Source organism: Lithobates pipiens, unplaced genomic scaffold, assembly GCF_037356315.1.
Source record: "Lithobates pipiens isolate NorthernLeopardFrog02 unplaced genomic scaffold, aLitPip1_a1.2 Scaffold_23, whole genome shotgun sequence".
In the NCBI taxonomy this organism is placed as follows: Eukaryota; Metazoa; Chordata; class Amphibia; order Anura; family Ranidae; genus Lithobates; species Lithobates pipiens.
The window spans coordinates 167,840,321-167,860,128 of NW_027507785.1; the positions used below are offsets into that span (position 1 = coordinate 167,840,321).

The following is a 19,808-nucleotide window of genomic DNA, read 5'->3' on the forward strand; positions in this document are numbered from 1 at the left end:
TGCGTGGTTGCACTTTGAATGACAATTGCCTGGTCATGCAACACTGTACACTGCACTGGTGGGCACTGACAGGTGACACTGATGAGGAGGCACCAATTGGCAGAACTGGTGGAACTACACCGATAATCAAAATGCTGATAATCAGTGCCCTGATTATCAGTGTACATGCCCCTTTTACACAAACCTGTTATTGGCTCTCTTCTCCTCACGATGTCAGCCCCAGAGGAAAATAGTGCTAATAACCAGCTTCTGTTGACCTCCGATCAGCTGTTATTGGACAGCTGATCGCATGGTAAAGAGCTGCTGATTGGTTCTTTACCACAATCTGTAATCAGCATGTCTGGAGGACAATGTGAACACAGAGTGCGCAATGAAGGGATGCCGTAATATATGACAGCGTAAGAGAACTGGACGACCGTGCTGTAGCCGTCTTTCCGTCATTCGGCTATAGCACAGTTGGCAAGTCGTTAAAGTACAAGTACACAGGAGTGCAGTTCGGACCAGAAAATGCTGACCGACAGTCACCAGCTCTCTGCTCAGAGCACTGAGAACTGTGGTGTTTGATCACTTAGTTCTCAGTCTTAGAAGGGGCAGGGGACCGATGCGGCATCCACCTAGGTAAATATGATTTCTTTATAAAAAATAAAAAAAATCCAAACTTCTCTTAAAACATCATTAAATGTAAGAAGTGCAAGTACCTGACTTCAGCCTAGTATCAGCCTCTTGCACTTTACTGTACAGCAGAGCTCACCAGGAAGAAAAGAGCAGCATATCTCCAATATGTTAATAGATACCTTGAAGTTCTCATACATCTACCAACCCTGTACTGACAGGAAGCCAAGAGCTCCTCCCTAAACAAGGAGGCGCACATCAACCGTGAGCATCTCCCACTAAAGGGCTAGAACCTGACACGCCATCAGCAACTAGAGCTACCAGAGGAAAGATGATTAGGTTTAAAAAAAAGAAGACCTATTCCTGCACAGGGAGTGGGGAGGCCTCTGGAGAGAATGTGCCTCTGGAGTGTGGCATGGAATTAAGTAAAAATGTTCCCTATGAAGGAAGGAGGAATCTAACATCCTGGGCCACTTTCACTTTTGTGAAAAGAAAAAAAAAAAAAAAAAAAAAAAAAAAAAACACACCATGCTGCACTGCGTCCCAGTAATCCTACCCTGCAATCTTAACAGTCAAGTTATCTGGGGGGAGGTGGGAAGACCTATGCCACCCTTGTATCCAGGAAACAGACCAAGTTTTCCAGTTATTGCAGTGAAATTACAGAGAACTTCTAGTCATTTACCAGCCACCTCAAGGTCTGCAGAGAATTTGATTGCATTGCCATTCTCAGAATGATGGGGCATTGATACTAAGATAATCGATGGAGGCAATTACCAAGATGCCCCTAGTTCTCAGCACCACTGGCATTGGAGGAAGAACCTTGGTAAATACCCTGAGAGCTGTACCCTAACCAAAGAGAAATACATTTTTGGAGGGGTGGGGGAATCTTGAAAAGAGCCTTCCAATCCAAGAAGCAGTAGACTAAAATGTCTCATTTGAGTACTATGAAGAGATTTCAAAAACCTGAGACAGCACAGGAGCTAATATTTCCTGAAAAATAGGCCTCTTCACTGAGGAAAGGGGAGGCCTCCAAAAAAAAAAAATAAAAAAAAAAAAAATAAAAAAAAAAAAAAGGTGAATGGAACATATTGGAAGGGGGAGAAAGATTTCTTCCTTACCTGTAAAATCCTTTTCGTAGAGTACATTTCTAAAGAAAGGAAAAAGCGATTCACGTGCTCTAAAACGGCAGCAAGAAGGCAAGTACAGCACAGCTGGCAGCTAAGTGTAAAATTACCAGTTACACTTAGGGGGCGACACGACTTGCCGCGCCGCGACCTGCCGCGACCTCAGCGGCGACTTGCAAATGACTTCTGTATAGAAGTCAATGCAAGTCGCGCGAGGTCGCCCAAAAGTAGTACTGGGAACCTTTTTTCTAAGTCGGAGCGACTCGAGTCGCTCCTCTTAGAACGGTTCCGTAGTACAGAACGGGGGCGACTTGTCGGGTCGCGGCACGGCAAGTCGTGTCGCCCCCTGTGTGAACCGAGCCTTACTGGTAACGGTTTCTAGGTAATCTTCCAGGACAGCACACCTGAGATGACTGGTCTCACCTGACAGGACACACAATCAACAACAGAGTTTAAAAGGCCCCACCCTTCCCTCTGTCCCTCAGTTATGACAAAGTATTAGCCCACACCAGTGCAAGAAGGTACATTCTGTGAAAATTAAACATCACCAACAAATAAGGGTTGTAGGCCTGCCATCCTGGAAGATTTCCTAGAAACACCTTTACCGGCAAGTGTAACTGGTAATTTTCTCCAGTCATCTTCCAGGACGGCACACCTGAGACAATGAACAAGAAGCTCAGGCCTACCTTAGGGTGGGACCACGGCCTGTAGTACTTTTCTGCCAAATGCCAGGTCCTGAGGGGACAACAGCTCCACCCTGTAGAGCCTCAGAAAGGTGTTTTGGCTCGTCCATGTGGCAGCCCTGCAGATCTGGTCAATAGATGCGCCTGCCCTCTCTGCCCAGAAGGTCGACAGTGATCTAGTCGAGTGAGCTTTAAGGTGAGTTGGGAGTGGCTTACCTGAGTATTCATAGAGCCCGTTTTATCCCCCTTTCTATAGTTGGCTTGGAGGCCTGCAAACCCTTTCTCTGGCCACAGAAGCTAACTAGTAGATGGTTGGATCTTCTAAAGGCTTTAACTTTCTCCAGATAGACAAGTAGACATCATCTGATGTCTAGCAAATTAAATTCTCTCTCATTCTTGGGGTTCTGACAAAAGGAGGTCACTTTAATCTGAGGTCACTTTAGGCAGGTACAGAGGATTCTGTCTGAGGATTACCCTATCCTCTAAGAGGAACAAAAATGGCTCTTTAATTGTCAGAGCCTGTAAGTCACCAACCCTCTTGGCTGTTATAATTGCCAGAAGGAAGGCCATTTTAAAGGGAAGGGAATTTAACTGAAATCTGAACCACCAGCTCAAAATGCCCTTTAGTTAGGGCATCCAGTACCAGGGACAAGTCCCACGGTGGAAACCTATTTGTCTTTACCGGAGTTACTCTTTCCCTGGCTAAAAAAAAAAATAAAAAATTTAATGAGAGGGTTCAGAGTGGGTCTACTATCCAAAAACAGTGATAGGGCCGTGACCTGAACCATAAAAGTATTGACTGCCAAGCCCCGGTCAACCTCTTCCTTAAGGAAGTCCAGGACTGCCGGGATAGTTTGGAGTGTGCCTTCTCTAGCTTAAGCCAACGAGAGAAGACCTACCAAACCTTAGCATAAATCTGCCTGGTGACTGGCTTCCTACTTAGTAGGAGGGCATCAATCACCTTCTCCGAACCGCCCTTACTTGAGGAACTCCCTCTCAAGCACCAGCCCATCATGGAAAGAAATCCTGGGTCGGGATGAAGAACTGGTCCCTGACAGAGGAGATTGGGTCTGGACGGGAGATGCAATGGAGGAGCGATCGACCACCTCACCAAGGTGGGGAACCATGCCCTCCTTGGCCACCAAGGTGCGATTAGAATGAGACAACAGTCTGTGCGAGACAACTTGTGTAACAACCGGGGAATGAGTACCAGGGGAGGGAACGCGTATGCCAGGCCGAACTTCCAGCTCTGGGCTAAGGCGTCCACCCCCTGGGCACTCTGTTCCCTAGTGGGAGAGAAGAACTTCTGGACCTTCCTGTTCTTTCTGCAAGCAAACAGATCAATCTTCGGTCTGCCAAAATAATTGCTCAATAGGGAAAACACCTCACTGTTCAGCTACAATTCTCCCTGATGAATGGGCTGCCTGCTGAGGAAATCCGCCTGTATATTGAGGGTCCCTCTTATATGGACCACTGAAATTCTCTCTGCCTGCCCCAGGATCTCCTGGCTTAAACGCATTAGCCTCCGGGACCTTGTTCCTCCCTGGCAGTTTAAGTAGGACACTTCCACGGCATTGTGCGAGAAGACCTGTACTTCCCTCCCCCGGATCAGGTCCCTGAAAACCTGGAAGAGGGCCTGCTCTGACTTTGGTCCCAAGGACCCTGGGCGCAGAGATCTCCTAAGTGAGCTCTCCATCCCCAAGCACACACGTCAATTGTCATGCTCAATGGATTCTGTTGGGCCCAGGCATGCTCATTTGGGTGTATGAGGTCAACCACAGCTAGACATTAGCATTTGTGCAATGGCAGCCCCTGTACTGCTCTCATGACAGTCAATTTCCAACCTGCTAATAAAGCCTTCTGGGCAAAAGCCAGGTCTAGATGTAAAATTTCTAACTTTCAAGTTTAGTGTACATACATAAGTAAAAAATGGTGTTGCGCTCCTAAATAAAACTCGGCAGCTACTAAATACTCAATCTGTATCTTAAAAAAAAGGAGTATCAAAAATATAATAGCATAAATAATGGTGTAAAAAAACTAAAAAAAACAAAGTGCAGACGTGCTTAATGTATCTAAAATAATGATGTCAGAAAAAAGTAAAACAAAGTGCGTCTGTGCATAGCATATCAAAATATTAGAATTAGACTTGAAGGTAATATACAAGCAATTCAAATATCAACGGCAATAGTGCTGTGGTAAAACATAATATAGAGTGATAAAGTGCGTATAGCAAAAAAAAACTTCAAAACCGATTGGGTTTAATCAAGGTGACCCATAGATAGTCCAATCGTGAATAATATGGTGAAAATCACAACCAAGTAAAATAGTGCAGTTGTGTGTTCACAGTGCCAAGCCAACTCTCTCCGTTTAGGTGATTTTCACGTGTTAGTGCTGGCCACACCAGGTAATTACCTTACTGCTGTAAGGTATACAGCGAAATAGCCTTTAGGCTGGGTTCACACCGCTGCGATGCGGGAACGCCGCAAATCCGCGGCGTTTTCCCGCATCGCATTACTCCCGACGGCAGTTCACACTGCCCTATGCGGACGGCTGGGAGTGTCAATGATATGTTAATGACACCCCCAGATCCGTCCGCATATCGCAGTGCGATCTGCCGACTCGCACAGGAATCGGATCGCATGGTGTGAACCCCCATGCGATCCGATTCTGTTGCGGACCAAAAAAAGGGTCCCGTGCGAGTTTGCTGCGGGAGCGATGTGAATTCAGCCATACTATCTGTATGGCTGTACTCGCATCGCTACGGAGATCGTATGTGATTTGCGGTGCGAATCACATCCGGATCTCCCCCCGCAGCAGTGTGAACCCAGCCTTAATGGGGAACACTTGAATTCAGGAGATAGACAGGGGGGGCTTCACACTTCTCTAGCGTCACCGTCATCTATCAAATTCCTCCGTGGATACTATCAGCATATACACTCAAGGAATAGATAGAGTCCACCATAGTGTAGTAGATTAAAATATTATCAAGTTTATTAAAACAATATCAAACTACTCACAAAGATTGGGGAGGACAGAGCGCATAGCAAACAGACCAGCGAGCGTATTGCTCGGGTGTAGGCGTCACTTCCGGTTTCCTACGTGTTACGTCACTTCCCGTGACTTCAACTTTTATTTAGGAGCGCAACACCATTTTTTACTTATTCATATCTAAATGAGAGCCAACTCAAAGTTTTGCTGCACCTATTGGGATAGAACTTTGCTTCCCATTTTCTATATACAGCACAGGAGCCCTCATATATACAGTGTACATACATAGTTCCTCCCTGACAGAGGGCTTTAGTCCACACAACAGAGAGTGAATGAGTAGCAACTGTTTCTGCATGAGAGCAGATGGTCCTAAGGAGTACTGTGGCAATGGTCATGGTGAAAGAGTAACAAACCACACACACACACACACACACACACACACACACACACACACACACACACACACACACACACACACACACACACACACACACACACACACACACACACACACACACACAAAGCTGCACTTCACTTTCTGTGTTTTGAGTGATAGTTGCTGCATTTACAGTAGACTAATTTACATATCGCTGGAATAGATGTTGTGGTATTGGATACCATAGTTCTGAATTTGCTGTTCTATCAAAAACTAGCCGATATAAAAACTACACATGGTTGGATTTGAGGTTTAGAGTGCTGCATGCATCATGGTAATATGCATAGTGCTTTGCATTTTATGCACTCCACATACCCGCTGCTGATAACTAGCACACTAGCCTGGACGGCACAAAATCAATAATTCTGCTAACATCCAATACTAATTTTATTTTTATTTTTTAAATACCTGTTTTGCAAAAAATATTGTATCCAAACGGGAATCTTGTACTACAGATCCAGATGGCTCTTCTCCAGGCTGCCACTTAAAAAGGAAGATCAAACCTTGCACTGGTCTGCAACACATAATGAAACAGTATAAACTACAGATAAACAGCACTGAAACATTAACAACCTTAAATATAACAGTATATCCTGAAAGACGCATATAAAACAAGAGTAGTAACAACAATGAAATAATTTCCAGGCATTTATAACAGAAAATGTTTTACAAGTATACAATCACTTGGAAGTTTTCAACTTTGTTGGTAGTTTTAAGTAAATCACTGTGGATTATTTTATTTATTTTAACACTAATCCACAGAAACAGACTTTAAAGTAATGTTCCACACGAAAAAAAAAAAAAAAAAAAAAAAAAAAGATTAAAATTCCTAAAAAAAAAAAAAGTCCATCTCCTTCAGTGCCTGGGCTGGTGACATCACTTCCCTTCGGCACAGGAAGGGCTCAGCTCTGCCCCCCTTCCTCCTGTCAGCCATCTGGGACCCATGACAGGTCCCAGATAAATGCGTGGCCACTCACGGCGCATGACGCCGCACGCGCACAGTTGCAATGCCAGTGCCGACGAGCGCGGGGGGGGGGGGGGCAAGCAGGGCTTCGTTCCACCGCATCGCTGGACCCTGGGACAGGTAAGTGCCTGATTATTAAAAGTCAGCAGCTGCAGTATTTGTAGCTGCTGACTTTTAATTATTTTTATTTTTTTAAACGGGAACTCCTCTTTAAGACTCCATACAACAGACTATACAACTTTTGCTGTCCGATTTCCTATAGATTTACCAAAACCATGTAGTGCAAGGGCCTGCCTGATTGCATACAAATTGAAACTCTTAAGATCTGACCTCAGCATTTTGAGGTCATCACCGTGTTTCACAGGAGAGATTGAGTGCTAATGATGACAGGCAACTTTGACTTCACTTATGTCAAAAAGGGTGTTTGGAGAACGAACTTTAAGACAACAGAATCTTATTTTAGCTAAATCTCTTGCCCACATGCAAATTTTGGTTAATAGTGCTCATTGATTTATTGTAAGCCTCCCTCACTAGTATCTTTCAGTCACTCACTTTTTAGTGGATGACCTCTTCATTACACGGTTACATCCAGGTCATACTTTACATTTGTGCAAGAACAGATTTGTTTTAAAATGTATGTGAACCCTAATAACGTAACCTAATATTTTTTACTTGGTTTGTTAAATATGCTATTAAAATGTGTTCGATAAGTGCAAAACAGTACCTGTCTGCCAAAGTTACATTGTCAGCATGTAACTTCCCACAATGCCTCAGCTGCACTGAAAACCTCAGGAGTCTTAAATTACATAACACATCTCTCATGTTAAAGACCTTAGAACAAGGGGGCGTGGCCTAGTGCAGGATGTGAGCGGACGTGTTCCTGTGTAGCTCCAGTCTCTCCTTCTACAATCCTGCTCTATCCTGATCGACCATAGCCAGAAAACGTCTTTTTGCCCACATCAACCCAGGGTGTCTCGTGTACCTTAGAGAGGCGTTTTGGTGGATGGGAAATCGGTGAGGGAAGAAGCAACCCCGCCAAAAGATGAGCATCACCACTAGCTCCTGCCAAGATGGCCCCTGCAACACCAGCCATGGGCCCCCCGCATCCCCAGCCTCCACTCCGGCTCTCTTTGCAGACAGCCAGGATGCCTTCCCACCACCCTTCCCTGAGATCCCAGACCCTCCAGCTGTGCATCCGCAGACAACCCCGGAACCGGCGGTTGCGGATAGCAGCAGGGAACCCACGCTGTCAGAGGTCCTCGCATTATTAAGGAAAACCATGCAGACCACATGGGGAAGGTGGATGGGCTGGAGATTAACTTCACAATCATGCGGCAGGACATGCAGATATTACGCGGCCGGGTTACTGAAACAGAGCAGTGCATTAGTGATCTAGGATGACACTATTAACCCCATTCTGCCCAAACTTAATACACATGGGGGGGTGAGATCGCCACCATGGAGGACAAGGTTGAGGACCTGAGAATCATATCCGCAGGAATAACCTGCGTCTGGTTGGTCTCCAGGAATGGGTGGAGGGTCCTGACCCTGTAGCCTTCCTTGAAAGCTGGCTTGAGCAAGAATAGGGCCGCACTCAGCTATATCCAGTTTTGTGAAGGAGAGCGTCCACCGAGTCCCTGGGCGCCCCTTCCCTGAAGGACACTTTCAACGTACTGTGGCGATTCGCCTCCTCAATTGCAGGGACCGGGACTTTATTCTTAATGCTGCTAGGAAGAAGGGCAGTCTCTGCATCAATAATGCTGTGGTGGCCCATAACTAACACTCTACTTTATTCTAACTATGCCCATGGGGTTGTAATTTTAATCCATAAGGGGTTACCTTTCATGTGTCACCAAGTCATCCTGGACCCTAAAGGACATATATTATACAGCCATACATGGAACCCCACCCCCTCCCCTTATTTTGGTCTAGGTCCATCTCCCCCCTCCGGTCATGGCTGCAGTATTTTCTGCAGATCTCAGTGTGCATTTTGCCTCCTTACCTAGCTGTCCCATGCTCATCCTTGGGGATTTGTGTTGTAGCCGGCCTCGGATAGGTTGAAACTTTTACAGTCCAAGTCTAAATTATTTTGTGTGTGATGCAGTGCCTATGGATATGTTGACATAGCGCTGGAAATATCCTAATGTCTCGGTGTTCTGCAACTCTCCACGGAATAGACTATGCCCTGGCCAATGGGAACTTTTTACCCCATGTCCAGTCCATAGCATACGTATCCCAAACGGTCTCTGACCACTCTATAATACAGGTGGGTTTGACTGTGGGCCGCAGACCATTGTTCTAGACCTGGAGACTCAGTCCCCTCTGGATCTCCACGGCGGAAATCTCTGAATCCATTCCGCCCACATGTCCAATTACTGGTCCTTTAACACGCACTCTGCAGCCAGGGGCCCTGTCTGGGATGCCTTTAATGCAGGGCTCGACAAACCCCGGGCGCCAGATCGCATTGGCGACTAGAATTTGTGATCTGGCGCCTGGGGCAGCACAGCGGGGGTATCCTGTCTCCTTCCACCCCCCCCCCTGGCGTGATCGTGTCGGGCCGCGCCGCCGCCGGCCGGTAATTGAGGCCGCGGCTTTGAGGCCTTCTGTGGTCCTATGTTTAGTTCTGTAATCTGGCGCCATCTAGTGGTGGCTGTTGGTATGACAGCCAGCGATGCTAATGAAGCTTTCACTGCCCACCCATCTCACCTTTACTTAGAATAATAAAAAAAAAAAAAAAATGTGTGTGTGTGTGTGTGTGTATGTGTATATTATATATATATATATATATATATATATATATATATATATATGTGTTTAGGAGTTCTAACAACCTAGAGAATAAAATGGTGGTCGTTGCAATACTGTCTGTCACACCGTATTTGTGCAGCGGACTTACAAGCGCATTTTCGGGGAAAAAGTCTTATTTTTTTTAATTAAATATAACAGTAAAGTTGGCCCAATTTTTTTATATTGTGAAAAATAATGTTACACCGAATAAATTGATACCCAACATGTCACGCTTCAAAATTGCGTCCGCTCATGGAATGGCGACAAACTTTTAGCCTTTAAAATCTCCATAGGCGACGTTTAAAAAATTCTACAGGTTGCACGTTTTGGGTTACAGAGGAGGTCTAGGGCTAGAATTATTGCTCTCGCTCTACCGAACGCAGCGATACCTCATGTGTGGTTTGAACACCGCTTTCCTATGCGGGCGCTACTCACGTATGCGTTCGCTTCTGCACGCAAGCTTGGCAGGACAGGGCGCATTTAAAACATTTTTTTTTTCTTATTTTAACTTTTTATTTTTTCACGGTGCTTTTAAAAAAAAAAAATTGTCACTTTTATTCCTATTACAAGGAATGTAAAAATCCCTTGTAATTGAAAAAAACAGGACAGGTCCTCTTAAATATATGAGATCTGGGGTCAGAGAGACCTCAGATCTCAAATTTACACTAAAATGCAATAAAAAAAAAAAAAAAAAAAAATTGTCATTTGAAAAAAAATAAAATAAAAAAATAAAAATGTCCCTCTAAGAGCTATGGGCAATGACATGGAGACAGGTGGGGGGGCCGCGCTATCCTCCCCTCACTCGTCTCCATGTCAGGCCAGGGACAGGTCTGGATTGCCGTTACCGACCTGGCTCCTAACTTTTTTTAGCTGGCTCCTAGATTCCAAGCAAATTTGTCAAGCCCTGCTTTAATGCGGTAGTCAGGGGCTCATACATTTCACACATTAAAACGATATAGATCCGCTGGGCAGGCCACGCAGGAAGCTCTCCAAAAGTTGTTAGAGGAGGTACACACCAGTCATTCGGGTAACACCCTCCTCTGCGACAAGAGATCTGCTCATCGGGCACTCCAGCTTCACATGGTGGATTTGACCAGGAAGCAACAACTATACCTCTCTGCTCACATTTGTGATTTGACCAGGAAGCTTATCTTGCCCATACGGACCTTCAGGATAGTTCAATTGCTGAAATTCAACTTCCAGATGGGTCAACTACTGCCGATGCTCTATTAACCATACCTTTGCAGCCTTTTACAGTAAATTATACAATACATCCATCCCTTCAGAACAGGTCTGCCTAGGGTTTTTTTTTAATCATTTGACTTCAACACTTTGAACCCGCCCAGCAGCTTTCCTTGGATAAACCTATTACACTGGAGGAGGTAACCACAGTCATGTGTGTTACTGACTAATAAAACTCCAGGCCTCGACAGACTCCGCTCAGAGTGGTACAAGACACATATAGAAGAACTGGCTCCTAAACTCCTTAAGACGTTCCAAGACTCGTACACTGGGGAAACTTCAGGACTCTATGAACGAAGCACTTATAATGGTTATTAGACATGTGCAGAGTAAAATATTTCGTTTCGGAATTTCGTTTTCGTCCGAAAACTTAATTTATTTAGTTACTCCCGAAATTCGCTTTTATTTATTTTGTTTTTCGTTCAAAAATTGCATTCGTCCGAAAATCCACATGAATTACGGTCGAATCTGTCTTTGAAGGCTTATGGTGTCTGTCGAATGTATAAAGAAGATTCGACGGAGCTAGTATATAGCATACTTTAGAGCCCTATTAAAGTCTATGGGACTCCAACGTTCAAAATCTAAAGTGCTAATTTTAAAGGCTAATTTGCAAGTTACTGTGCTAAAAAGTGTTTGGGGACCCGGGTCCTGCCCCAGGGGACATGTATCAATGCAAAAAAAAGTTTTAAAAAAGGCCGTTTTTTCGGGAGCAGTGATTTTAATAACGATTAAAGTGAAACAATAAAAGTGTAATATTCCTTTAAATTTCGTAGGGGGGGGTTGTCTATAGTATGCCTGTGAAGGGGCGCATGTTTCTGGTGCTTAGAACTGTCCCTGCACAAAGTGTCATTTATGCAGGAAAAAAAGTCCTTTAAAATCACTCGCAGCTATTATGAATTGTCGGCTCCCGTAATACAGAGAACACTCATTGAAAGTCATTGATAAAAAAAAAATAAAAATAAAGCGTGGGGGTCCCCCAAATTCAATTACCAGGCCCTTCAGGTCTGGTATGGATATTAAGGGGAACCCCGCGTCAAATTAAAAAAAAAAAAAATTGACGTGGGGTTCCCCTAAAAATCCATACCAGACCCTTTATCCAAGCACGCAACCTGGCAGGCCGCAGGAAAAGAGGGGGGGACGAGAGAGCGGCCCCCCCTCCCTCCTGAACCGTACCAGGCCACATGCCCTCAACATTGGGAGGATGCTTTGGGGGTCTGTGACCCCTCAAAGCACCTTGTCCCCATGTTGATGAGGACAAGGGCCTCATCCCCACAACCCTGGCCGGTGGTTGTGGAGGTCTGCGGGGGGCTTATCAGAATCTGGAAGCCCCCTTTAACAAGGGGACCCCCAGATCCCAGCCCCCCCCTGTTTGCAATGGTAAGGGGGTACAAAAGTACCCCTACCATTTCACAAAGAAAGTGTAAAAAATGGTTAAATAAAAAACACACACACTTTTGAAAAATTCCTTTATTAAAAAAAAATAAAAAATAAAAAAAAAGAAGGATTCCAGCAGCGGTAATCCACTCTTGCTATCCAGCGGCGGATGGTCATGTCCCCTGGGGCAGGACCCGGGTCTCCAAACACTTTTTAGGACAGTAACTTGCAGAATCTTTTCTCTGTCAAATCTTTTTTCTCTGTCGAATATTTTCTCTAATCTTGGACTAATAGAGGCAAGGTTAGGCACATTCGACCACAGGTTCTATAGACACAGATTGTTGTCAGAGTCATGTCGAATCTCCTATTCTATATCGAACTGTTGTAACAATGAAAACGAAAATAAAGCATTTATTTATGTCGGATCTTTCGTTTTTCGGATTTTGTGCTTTCGTTATCGTTTGTCAAAACGAAAACGAAAATAGCTGAAATTCGGACGAAAACGAATGCACATGTCTAATGGTTATACCCAAACCTGGCAAAGACCATCTGCAGTGTGGGTCCTACAGTCTCATATCCCGTTTAAATAATGGTGCCAAAATTCTAGCCAAGATCCTTGCTCTTAGAATTCAGACAGTCATTCTGTCCCTCATACCCTCAATCCGGTTTTATGCCTGGCAGAAGCACTTTTGACAATATTCGTAGATTGCATTTGCATCATATCCATAGTGCAGCAAGCATCAAACACAGGGGATTGGTCCTATCCCTGGATGTGTTAAAAGCCTTTGACACTGAGCTGCCCCTTTCTTTGGGAAGCTATGGCACGAGTGGGTATTGGTCCCCATTTTATTCAATGGGCCCGTTTATTATTACGCAGATCCAAAGGCTAGGGTCCACACAAACAGGGACATATCTGAATCATTTTTCCTTGGAGAGGTACCAGGCAAGGGTGCCCTCCCTCTCTCTCCACTCCTGTTCGCACTGGCCATTGAGCCGTTGGTCCTGGCAGTGCGACAGACGTCAGAGATAGGGGGCATCCGCTCTGGTCCACTGGAGAAGATCGCCCTTTACGTGGATGATGCCCTTATATATTTGGACGGTAGAGAGCTCATTTCATAAATTGATGTGTGTCGTGGAGGAGTTTAGTGCAGCTTCGGGACTACAGGTGGGATGTGAAAAAAATCCCAGGCCTTCCTTATAGGCCCCCCTTTTCTATTATCTGCAAAGGTCCCATATTGAATTGACATCCTCCTTTAAATACCTAGGTATTCAAATACATCCTGACATTTCTAAATATGAAGAAACTCAATATGAATATTCAAAATGGATTTTTTCTACCAAAACTTCTCTATTGTTTTGGAGCTGCTCCAGTCTTTTTCACTAAAAAGTTTTTTGCAAAAATTGACTCTTTCCTCCTTTGTTTGGAATGGTCACCAGCCTTGTATAGCCCGAGCCTCCTTACAGGCGGCAAAGATGTGGGCGGCCTGGCTTGCCCAAACTTAAATGATTTCCTTGCCTTCCAACTTGCCCATGTCCATGCTTGGTTACATTCTGACCCAATGACTCCTGCCACGGCACTTTTATTGAACATATTTGAACCTCCTACCTCTCTATGGGATGAAGTCCATAGAGCAAAAAAATGGGGGTGGTTCTAGATTCACCCCGTGTCGAAGTTAGTTTTATGGCCTGGAGGGAAAGGGGGGGGGGGGGGACCGACACAGCCTTCTATGGATATTTCGCCACAGACTACTGTGGCGGAACCCCAACCTCCCTGAGCTCTTTGGTCACCCGGACTCGACATGGTGAAGTTGATTTGGTATTACACATTTAACCCACATAATCAAAGAGCATACTTTACTATCCTTTGATTCACGCAGGCTTAAAAATGATCTGGACAATACATTCTTCTTCAAATATCTCTTACTCAGACATGCCATCCGGGCACAATATGGATCTATGACCATTGAGCTCACGGAATAGTCTACTGAAGATCTCCTGTTATTTCCGGAAATTGCCAAACTGGGGACGGCCTTTTATGGTCGCCTCTAGCTGGTAGGAGCAGACCTTTTTCAGAACTCTCATCGCAAATGTCTATTGTCTATGCGTGAGCTTTCTGAAGAGGACTGGGAAGAAGCAACTAAGGTATGTTTTCAGGACATAATTAGCACTGCTGAACTACTGATACAATTTAAGTTTATACACCACCTGCATTATACTCAAGCTAGGCTGGTCCAGGTGGGTCTAGGACAAGATATTCCAGACAAGATGGGTGAACTAAAAATACTGTTGTATGAGGATTTGGATTTTGTGGGAATGTAAGAGACCTGGTTCAACAGCTCTCATGATTGATCCTGGGAGGGGGAGGAGACTGGTAATGGAGCGGGTCCATACCTATCAGGTGCACATCGTGTCTCCCGCCAAGGCTGAGAAGCTGCCTCCCGTACCTCTCTGCCCCTGGCGCTAGCAGCGGTTTACATGCTGTAGGCGCCCACCGCTCCCCCTTACTCCCGCTCTCCCCCCTCTTCTCTCCCGTTTGTTTGACTTACCACAAAGTAGCAGACCCGGTGAACGGGCGCTCCGTGGGTGGATGCGGGTACCCTCCTCCGTGACAGAGTGCGGCGAGCCTCGTGGGGGGACGCCGCTTTTGACGCCGGCTCTCAGTGTCCCCAGGATCCCCAGAGGGGGCCGGCATTCCGAGCGAGGTCGGAGATCCTCGGATAACCGACAGCGCCAGACGCCCCCTGCCGGTGGAAGAGCCGAGGTGCACCCCGTGAAACACCTAATTTCAGCAAAGGTAAAAAAGGACGCTAAAGGTCCAGGAGACGTCGGTGTACCAGCGGTATCAGCCTGAGGCGCCCGGAGAGAGCGAGCATCAAAGGGTATGTGGATTTACATATTGAGATAGTAAAATGTATTGAAAAAACTGTAGTGTGAAAGTCCTTCTCAGTGAGGTGAAGACCTACTAGTTGAGGACGTTACTATAAATAACTATATTGGGATAAACTGGAGACCCATGGAAAATAAAAGTAAAAAGCCTTATTAATTAAATACTATTTGAAAGGGAGAAAAAACAAAGGGAGAGCTGATAGTTTGTGTGATTTTTTATGGTCGCCTATTATTAGCACTGGATAGCAATACTACCCTACATAACCCTTTGGCGGTCACAAACACTACTTAGTGGTGATTAAAACTGGCCGGGAGGTAATAGTAGAGTCTGTTTTAAGCCGGTACCAGCGGACTGAAACTATGGAACTGTAAACAAATGATAAAGAAAAAGGAGACCCCCTGAGTTTGATCTCCTCTTTTTTTTTTTTTTTTTTTTATAATTATTGAATATCCCGAGGCTTACTTCTGTAGCTACCCTTGCGGTTTCGTTTGAAAGGCTGGACATAGCCAGGAAAAGAGACACCTTAAATAGGCATCATATATTGCTGTTTCCCCCTTTTTTTTTCTTCATATTATTCATTTTTACAAGTCATTTGGAGTGCGTGGCTGCATTTAGAGAAATGAAAGGAAAAACAACGAAGGCAGGAGCCACCCCAAAATCGCCTCGGCGGAGTTTGGTAACTAGTCCTGGCGCAATGAATAAATATGTTACGCAAACAGGAGTAACGGAGAAACAAGCTGAAAGTAAAGATAAAAGGGAAAAGGAAAGGGATAAGAAGGATAAAGAAAAAAGGAAGCACCAACAGCAGCAAAATAATTCTTTACAGGAGCAAGATATACCGCCGGAAGAGGGAATGGACCAAATATTAGAACTAGAGCGTGAAACAGAAAGTTCACAGACGCACTTGATCCAACAGGAAGACCTCCAAGTATTGCCCACAAAAAAATGAAATAATTTCCATGTTTGCTGCCCTAGAAAACACCATGAAATTGGAAATGGAAAGATTACATAAAAATCTAGGACATATACTGGTGCGGGTAGAAGACATGGAAAAAAAAAAAAAAAGGTGGAAAAAGATGCAAACAAAATACAGAATTTAGAAGCAGAAATAGTACACTTAAAAAAAGTACAAAAAGAACAAGCATATAAAAGCTGAAGACCAAGAAAATAGAGAAAGAAGAAAAAACTTAATACGTGGGGTCCCAGAAACATCACAAAGAGAAGACCTCACTGATATAATAAAGAAGATCTGTAATCCCCTGTTGAACAAAGAAATAACTAACCCAATAAATATTGAAAGGGCACACCGACTAAGGAAACCTAAGGAACTGTCACGAGATACGCCTAATAGTTAGATTCCAAATTGAAGAAGACAAATATATATGGAGAAATATAAGAAATAATTCACCATTAGAATATGAAGGAAAGGACATTCAGATATTCCAAGATCTAGCACAAGAAACCCTAAAGAGAAGAAGGGCCCTAAAACCTTTATTAACAGTGTTGATTGAGAATGGGGTTCAATATAACTGGGGTTTCCCCGCGTGCCTAATGGCCAGCAAAAATGGTCGAACGGGCAGGCTGAGACATCTTGATGAAATAACAGACTTTTGAAAAATTTCGATATCCCAGTACTGGGGGCATAGAGGAGGGATAGGGGAAAAGCGAGAGAGGAGGACGACGCAGGGAACTCTTTTTAAAGAGGGGAGGTGGAGGGGAGAGAATAAAAGAGAAGATTGATAAAGACAGGGGTGTGGACCCCATTCTTCTGTGCTTGATATTTCCCTGCGTCGTCCTCCCCCCTTCCCTTCGGTGTATCCTCCCTTAGCCCCCCCCCCTTTTTTTTTCCCCTGGGAGGAGGAGGGAATGGGATGGAGGGCGGAGAGGGAGGAGGAGGTATGGTGGGGGACGCGTTGTGTCCGGCATGTTGGCTAGCCGCCTCACAAATATTAGGTGGGATGGTTTACGACACTGCCGAACAGAACTCCACCCCTGGATTAAGTGACAAAAGGAACATGGGGGTTCCTGATAAAACGTCCGGGACCAGTGGGTCATATTTACATCAAAAGAGGGAGGGGAGAGATGGGAGGGTAAATCTGTTGGCTCGAATCCACAAAACAAAATAAGAAAGAACTTAGACCTGTTTAAATGTCAGAGATTAAGATAATAACATATAATGTCAGAGGAATGAATTCTCCTAAAAAAAGGTTTAACATTCTTAAAGAGTTAGAGGGCTATTCCGGGGATATTGTCTTTTTACAGGAATCTCACTTATCATTAGATGCTAACATTAGGTTAAATACACCAAAATTCCCAACTTGGTATTACGCAGACTCCCCGAGTAAGGGATCTAGAGGAGTAGCTATAGGGCTCTCTAAAAATATTAAATGGAAGATAGAAGGAATTAAAGTGGACCCTGAGGGAAGGTTCTTATTTTTAATAGGTAGCAAGGAAAAGATATACATTTGCTAATATTTACTGCCATAATAAGGGCCCAAAAAAATACCTAAATGGAATTTTAAACATACTAGAGAAATATAAACAGGGCCAAGTGATCTTGGCCATGGATTTAAATTTCGCCATGGACCCCGGTATAGATAGTACGTCTCAGGGTTTCCCACAGGAAATTAAACAGAATAGAATTTTAAAAGAGAAAATTCACGCGCAACAGCTAGTGGACACTTGGAGAATATGTAACCTGGAAAAAAAAAAAAAAAAAAAGACTACACGTACTATTCCTCGGTCCATGGCATGTACGCAAGACTGGATTACATATTTCTCGAACATGATCTATTGGAAAACGTGATAGACGCTAAAATAGGAAACATCACTCAGTCGGACCACGCACCAGTGATAGTTAAAATAAGAGAACAAGAAATAGAGCACAGAAAAGGGACCTGGAGACTCAATGAGACTCTGTTAGAAAATGCGGAAACAGAGATTATAAAAACAGAGATTGAACAATATTTCAACATCAACGATACAGTAGAAATGTTACAGGGAAAAAAAAAGAAAGTGAAACGAAACTCATTAATTTAAAAAAAAAGAACTGCACGAGTTAGAACAAAAACACAAGAGACAATTAGACAAAAAAATATATAAAGAGATCATCCAAAAACGTACACAATTAAGTGATATGATGGAACAAGAAGCTAGTAAAGTATATAAAAATGTGGCCAAAGAAAGATATAAGTGGGGAAACAAGACGGGGAAACACCTAGCAAGACTAGCACGGGAAAAAAAAAGCTTTAAAATTACATAGAAAAGATTAAAAATGAGCACGGGGACATGAAATTTAGAACAGCGGAGATAGCAAATGCATTTAAGTCATACTATAGCGCCTTATATTTAATTAGGAAAACAGAGACAGAAAAACAGAAGGGGATTAGGAAAACTAAAATCCAAGAATACTTAAATGATATAATCTTACCCAAAATAACGGACGAAACGGCTAAGAGGCTAGAGAAGCCGATTACGCCAGACGAAATTTACAAAGCAATTAAGGAAACGCCGAATGGGAAAAGCCCGGGACCAGACGGTTTCACCATCAGGTATTATAAGAAATTTAAGCACCAACTGGTCCCGGAACTATGTAAATTTTGGAATAAATTAGGAGAGGAGGAGATGAGGAAAGAATCACTACTGGCGAATATAACAGTTATCCCAAAACCCGGTAAAGACTTATCCATCTGTTCGAACTACCGCCCTATAGCATTACTGAACACGGACACTAAATTGTATGCAAAAGTACTAGCAACAAGAATAAAAAACCTAATGCCAGAATTAATTAACGGGGATCAAGTAGGATTCGTGCCCGGTAGGGAAGGCCGAGATAATAGCCTTAGGACTCTGTTACTTATGGGTAGAGAAAAGGAAAATAATCCCCCAATGATACTAATTTCGATCGATGCCGAAAAGGCATTTGATCGAGTAGACTGGAGTTTTTTTAATGGAAACTCTTCAGAAGGCAGGCCTTGGACCAAAAATGCTGAAATGGATAAACAATTTGTATACTTGTCCTTCAGCTAGAGTGGGGGTAAATGGGAGTATGTCGTCCTCATTTGATATGTTAAATGGGACAAGGCAAGGATGCCCCCTCTCGCCCCTTCTATACGTGATCGCTTTGGAGCCACTATTGACAAAAATTTGTAATAATGTTAATATAGCAGGGGGTTAGAATGGGGGGAGAAGTACACAAGGTGGTGGCATATGCGGACGACATACTCCTATATATGACTAATCCTCGAACGTCCTTACCTAACTTAATAAAAGAAATTAAAGAATATGGCGCACTCACTAATTTTAAAATAAACCCAATAAAAACAGTTATTTTGAACTTAGGCCTAGATAATGGGGAAGAGAAAAAATTGCAACAAGAATTCCCCTTTACATGGGAAAAAAAAAAAAGAAATAACATACCTAGGAATAAAAATAACAAAGACGTCTCATGAGCTATATCAAGCTAATTATATTCCTTTGGTAAATGAAATTAAGACATTGTTAAGGAACATAAAAAACGGCCCAATAACATGGACGGGTAGAATATGTTGAAGATTGTGGTGTTACCAAAAATTACTTATAAGTTCCAAATGCTCCCGCTCAATATTCCAAAGAGCTTTTTTATAATAATAATAAAAACACTGTTCTTAAAATTCATATGGCAAAATAAAAAACCCAGGATAAACTATAATATATTAATTAGAAAAAAAAA

The 19,808-nt window shown here is 43.7% G+C and overlaps 1 protein-coding gene across 2 annotated transcripts in view; it reads right to left on the reverse strand.

The window, feature by feature from the left end:
- The window catches only part of UCHL5 (ubiquitin C-terminal hydrolase L5), a 119,448-nt gene that overhangs the window by 74,671 nt on the left and 24,969 nt on the right, over positions 1 to 19,808 (reverse strand). For both annotated transcript variants that reach the window (XM_077452571.1, XM_077452570.1), the window contains exon 3: positions 6,252 to 6,357. In XM_077452571.1, coding sequence (XP_077308697.1) covers positions 6,252 to 6,357 — 106 coding nt within the window. The remainder of the gene's footprint in view (positions 1 to 6,251; positions 6,358 to 19,808) is intronic.